We start from the raw sequence: 5,923 nt of genomic DNA, 5'->3' as shown, positions 1-5,923 counted from the left end.
AAAAACTAAAATAAATAAAGGGGGAGAGACAGGTGTAAAAAAAAATGGCGCATCCTGGTGACATTGATCCTGACTCTCCTGGTGGTTTGAAAAAAAAAATCAAAAGAAATTCTTAATCAGTAAGGATGCTGTTTTAGTCCCTACATCAGGGAACACGAAAAATTTTTTTTTTGAAAAATGGCGACTGCCTGAAAATAAAAATCATTTTTTACGCTTTTATTTGAAATTCCTGATTTTTTTTTTAAATATTAAAAACAAAGGTTTAAGGATTATATAAAGACAAAGGATTATATAGAGAAGGTTCACACAAAATTTCAAGTAAATCGGTTGTATAGAACCTGAGATAATACCGGTACCGTGTGGAAAAAAGTTGTTTCGAGAAAAACGCGTTTAAAAAAGTGAGTCTACCTTCCTACCGGGCTAGGTACTGCGTCACTAAAGTAACTGTAGCTCTTAAAATAATTTTAATTTTAAAAAATCCATCCTCTAAGGGTCTAAACTTTAAATATACGAAAAAAAAAAAATCGAATTTTTCAAAATTCTAGAGTAGAATACCCCTTAATGGACTATTTAATTGTCTATTTCATTGTCCATTAAGGGAGTATTCTACTCTAGAATTTTGAAAAATTCGATTTTATATGCTCCCAACGACTCGACCAACTTCCATTAAAAATTTTCAAAATTTGGTCTTTGTTCGTCAATTGCTTATTCAGTCCGAAGTGGCAACTGTTGTCAAGAGATAATATTCTGTTTTTGGTATTGCTCAACGTCAGTTTGCACAACTGTATTCGTTTTGCGGGTATACTAAATTCAGACATTGCGGCATAAAGGCACCTCCTTTTCGTGCTGTCAAAAGCAGTTTTTAAATCGATAAAGAGTTGGTGTGTGTTCATTGTCTTTTTACTGGTTTTTTGCCAGATTTGGTGCATAATGGTCAGTTGTTGATTTTGCAGGCCTGAAGCCACACTGATAAGGTCCAATCAGTTGACGGTGCGCTTCAATCTCTCATACAATACGCTCGCTAGAACCTTATACGCGATGTTTAGGAGACTTATCCCACGGTAGTTGGCGCAGATTGTTGGGTCTCCCTTTTTGTAGATTGGGTAGAGCACACTTAAATTCCAATCGTTGGGCATGCTTTCGTCCGACCATATTTTACAAAGAAGCTGATGCATGCTCCTTATCAGTTCTTCGCCGCCGTGTTTGAATAGCTCGGCCGACAATCTAAAGGACACCTTTTTTCTGTCTGCGTCTCAAAAGAATGTTTTTTTGGCTACCCAGAGGATTCTTGGTCTAAAACTCGAAGTCGTGAGTCATATGTATAAGAACCCTTTCTGCCTACTCCCAAGTAAATGGCGCTCAGAGAACTTTCCTCACTTGCGTGAATTTCTACAAAGGTTCCATCCACCCACATGGCACCATCCTTCCTTGAAAATCACATGTCTAAAATAATAAAATGGTTTTCGTTATTGCCGAACATGTGGTTGTTTATGCCGAAAATGTCGATTAATGTGTGAGCCATCTTCACAAAATCACGTGAAAGTTTATTCGGGGGTGTTGAGCATATGTGATAATTGAAATATTAAGTAGATTTCTTTAAAATATGAATCTGAAATATGGATGAAAATACTCTTGACTTTTATCCCTAAAAAATACTTCATATGAATATCTTCGGTTACCCCTAACTTTGCCTTCTTTTTTATACCATGAACAGGGTATATTAAGTTTGCCACTATGTTTGTAACGTCAGAGGCCATTTAAACCAATAAATGTAAAGACAAATGAATCAATTTAGCCATGTCCGTCTATCCCTTCGTCTGTATTCATATATATGAACTAGTCCCTCAAATTTTGTGACATCGATCTGAAATTTGACGTGCCGTACTTTTCTCACCAAGAAGTCGCTCATTTTTCGGAGCGATCGATATCAGTCAACTATAGCATGTAGCTGGCATACAATCTGAACAATCAAATGCATGTGTTTGTCTGGAAAACTATTTCATTTGACAAGATATCTTCACGAAATTTGGCTTGGGTTATTTTCTAAGGCAATAACTGTACAGATGTAGCATATACATATGTATGTATCTACTAAACTGAATGTTCAGAATCAAGTTCTTTAGGGAATCTTTTGTATTGTTGAAAGGTATATATTGTTTTTTTTTAATTTTTTAGTAAAAAAACGTTACTATTTTTTTTTAATAAAATTTTATTAAATCGCATAATTTTCGTAAATAAAAAACAATAAAAAGTAACAATGAATTATAATTAACAATTAATCAACGAGTTTTCGGCTTTATGCCACGTGTTACGCAATGCAACGTTAACAAATAACAACAAAACAATTCTAACAAATCCAGCTGCATTTGAAGTGTTGTCTTACAGACGCGCCGCAGCGGGCAGGTATTGGCTAAGTGGTGAGGACGCGCTGCCGAGTTCCTCTGGTGGGGCAGCAATGGCTCTGTAGTTGTAGCTGCCATCGGGAGCAATACCGTCCAAAGAGCCGATAACCGAAGCCACAGGAGCGGTACCTTCATCAGAGAATTCCTTAGTGCCGCCCAATTGGTCGTATTGGTCTGTGAAGGAAATATTTTAATTGTGATTATTTAGCATTTTTGCAATTTATACTTTTGTACGATATACTAAATATGCCTCAAGTTGTATGCAACTCACCTTGAATTTCCTTCTGTGCTGCCTCAGCTTCCTCGGGTGTCTTGTACTTGATGAAGAATACTTCGGGTTTGCTGGGCACCGTTGGTGCTGGTGTGGCAAAGTCATTGGCGGTGAGTTCATTATCCTTTTTGCTGAGCACATAAATGACGGTCTTCTCCTCTTGTGGTGCGAATTCGGCTGACAGTTTGCGGTTGTCGTTATCAGAGTTTGGTGCCTTAATGAAGACGACACGATAGTTCTTCTGTGGACGTCCGATGACCAGGTGTTTTGGTTTGCCCGCGCCCTCAGTGTCTTCCGGTGCCGAAATCAAGTAGAATTGCTTGTGTACGCTGGGTGCTGGTGTTGTTGTGGCGGGCGGTAAATACTTCTCGCCACCACGTGTTGAAGGCACGAAACTGCTGGCAGCTGGCTGGGCACCATAACCGTAACCGAATTGTGGCGCAGCACTGACGGCGGCAATTGTTGCCAAACAAGCGAGTAATACAAAAGAACGCATTACGAAATTGATTGTTTAGAATTAGTCCTTTCTCGATATTAGAGATATAACTTTATGTGTTTGATAATATTTTGATTTTCACTCAAAATCACACACTACACTTCACTGCACTGAATGTGTTGATCCCCTAAGAGGCTTACGATTGCACTGCTTGACCTGTCTGCCTTGCAATATCGTTTTATATGCGAATTGTTACGCTTTTCGCACTACAAAATTCGCAAAATCAATGCAAATTTGCAAATTTGCGCTTCGAAGTGGGTGATCAAAGGCGGCGGCGCTAATGTCGATCGCCGGCGCACGCAGTTCGGTTGACAATTTTCGCGTCAAAAGGCGAGCGCTGATCGCATTATGCTGCTCGCCAATAGATATTAGCTTAAAAGCATCTGCAACAACACAAACAATCACAAAAGTGTTTAGTTGTTTTGCTGCAACAACAATATGCACTGATCGCGTATCAAATCGCATCGGTCGTTAAAGCGCTGCTGACCTGCTGCACCCTCGGCATTTGTCAAACCGCAATCTTTAGTTTTGCACTCTTTTTCATCTAAATTTAACTTAATTAATTGCCGCTTTATTTCCGCTACACTTTAGTTCAATTCATATACATACATTTGTAAACTTCACACATAATAAACTAAACGAATTTTGTTGCATACTTTCGAGCGTAAAAGTCGCTGTGATTTTCTTTTGTTTTCTCAATGCCAATCACTCCTAAACTGCTGAGTTGCTACCTGTATTGAGTGCCATCACACTTTTATGGTGCACTTTAGTCGTCTGCCCATTGTGTTGTCGTCTTCCTTATGTCTGTCTCTTTGTTGTCAAACAATGTCTAATCCCTCATCAAAAACTTTGATTTTCGTTAAATACGTATCGGTTATAAAATTTGTGTGTTCTTGCTGTCGAAATGATCGCAAAATTGAATTTAAATGCGTTCGCTCATAAAATTAATGATGAACTGCTTTGCGCCGCTTCTTAATCAAAACAGAATCGATCATAAAATAGATGATTATAGTTGTTAGTGTTAGATGAGTGTCATTCAAATTTCTATTCGAAATGGTTTCAATTTCGGTGTTCCTCACTGAACACTCGGAAAAAATAATTTAACTTAAGCTCTTTGGATTTCGGTATACAGTTATTCTTCTTTGTCAATGATGACAGTGGAAAATTGGTTTAAAAGTTCAAAGTAATCTCATTTCGGGGTTTGAAGAACCACTTCCTGGTACAATAGCAGATATAGTAGGCATATCAATGGCTCACCTAGGTCTTATACTCATTTAAATATTGGTCAGAACAAAATTGTCAGCACTCGGATCATTTTAGAGAACCAACGCAACTTTGAAACCACTTTACATCAACGTTTGACGATGTCTAAGTGCTAACTTAAACAGTTTCTACGGAGCATCGTAACCATGGACCACACTAGAGGTCAAGGAGCAGTCGAAACAGTGGCTTCAGTCAGCGAACTGAATTGCGAAAAAGTAAACCCAATTCGGCCAAAGAAAATTCTATCGAGAAAAAGGAGACAAAATATGTTGCATACGATCTAATAATACGGAATCCTTTTTTTTCAAAACGTGGCTTTAGTATTCTGTATCTCGCGTTGTATAAGTGAGATCGGTTTCGCTTTATTACGTTAGAAAGATCAGACTTGTACTAAAAAACCTTCGCAGACAGTTTTGTGATTGCCTAACTTAGTATTGTCAAAGCTTGACATCAGCAAACAGAAAATACCTCATATTATAAAGGTTTTCTTCGATAACTCCGTAATCTTAAGCCAGGCTGTAGAAAATGTGAACGAAGTTTATTGTTTTGATATTGTTAGAACACCGTAATTTTGATGTTAAAGATGCACCACAATGGAAGTTCAATTATCGAAAATATACAGAACATAAAGGAAATCCTCGAGTCAAGCAATAAGCCCTCTTTCGATTGCTCGGTTGCTAAACATTGTACCAAAAATCGTTTGGAACGATTAAATAACTAAGAAGCACGATTTATGAGTGTCACAATAAGTCTCACGGGGGTTAACACAAAAAAACATCTTGTGCCGTTCTGTATACCGCAGCTAAATCGGAACAAAATCGATCCATTTCTGAAACGTATGGTTACTGATGATGAAAAGTATGTCACTCAAGCCAACTTTAAACGAAAACGATTGTGGTCGAATGGCGGTGGGGCGATGCTAACGGTGGCCCAGCTAGGATTGACGATTGGGACGGTTTTGCTATGTGTTTTGTGGGATTGAAGGAAGCAAACTCTTAATTCATATTCGTATGTCAACAATTAGACCGTCTGAAGTAAGAAATCGTCCAAGATTTGGCTAAGGAATTGTGTTACATCAGGTCAACGCTGGACGACAATATTGAGTTAGCAGAAGCTCCCGGAGCTTTGTTGGGTGCTTCTTATGCACGTTTCTTATAGGTCGCACCTGGCACCAAGTGATATATGCTCCTGTCCATGGCGTATGGATTTGCTGATTAAAAATTCATCTCTAGAGAAGTTTGGCAAATCGATTATCCCAGGCTTTTGCAAAAGTGACGAAAGTTTCCAATGGTAATAAGTTCTTTAACAAAACCTTGCATATTTCTCCTAAAACGGATCAATCTAACCAAATACAAACTTGTAGCACATTTTGTACAAAAATAATAGGTTTCTTTTTCCTTTAAATTTTGACCAACCTCTAAGCAGTTGAAGCAATATTTTTTTAAATCAGGAATACTATTGAATCGTTGCTATTAAGTTCTACCAAAAGGA

The 5,923-nt window shown here is 38.1% G+C and overlaps 1 protein-coding gene across 1 annotated transcript; it reads right to left on the bottom strand.

The window, feature by feature from the left end:
- Window positions 1-2,193: 2,193 nt before the first annotated feature.
- Window positions 2,194-5,095, bottom strand: LOC105227470 (uncharacterized). Its single transcript, XM_011206820.3, has 2 exons — window positions 2,674-5,095; window positions 2,194-2,576 (listed from the first exon to the last, which is right to left on the bottom strand). The coding sequence occupies exons 1-2, from the start codon at window positions 3,167-3,169 to the stop codon at window positions 2,380-2,382; spliced, it is 693 nt and encodes a 230-aa protein (XP_011205122.1). The 5' UTR covers window positions 3,170-5,095; the 3' UTR covers window positions 2,194-2,379.
- Between the last annotated feature and the right edge of the window lie 828 nt (window positions 5,096-5,923).

Source organism: Bactrocera dorsalis, unplaced genomic scaffold (genome assembly GCF_023373825.1).
Source record: "Bactrocera dorsalis isolate Fly_Bdor unplaced genomic scaffold, ASM2337382v1 BdCtg486, whole genome shotgun sequence".
NCBI classification, from domain to species: domain Eukaryota; kingdom Metazoa; phylum Arthropoda; class Insecta; order Diptera; family Tephritidae; genus Bactrocera; species Bactrocera dorsalis.
This window is presented reverse-complemented; position numbering and strand designations above follow the sequence as displayed.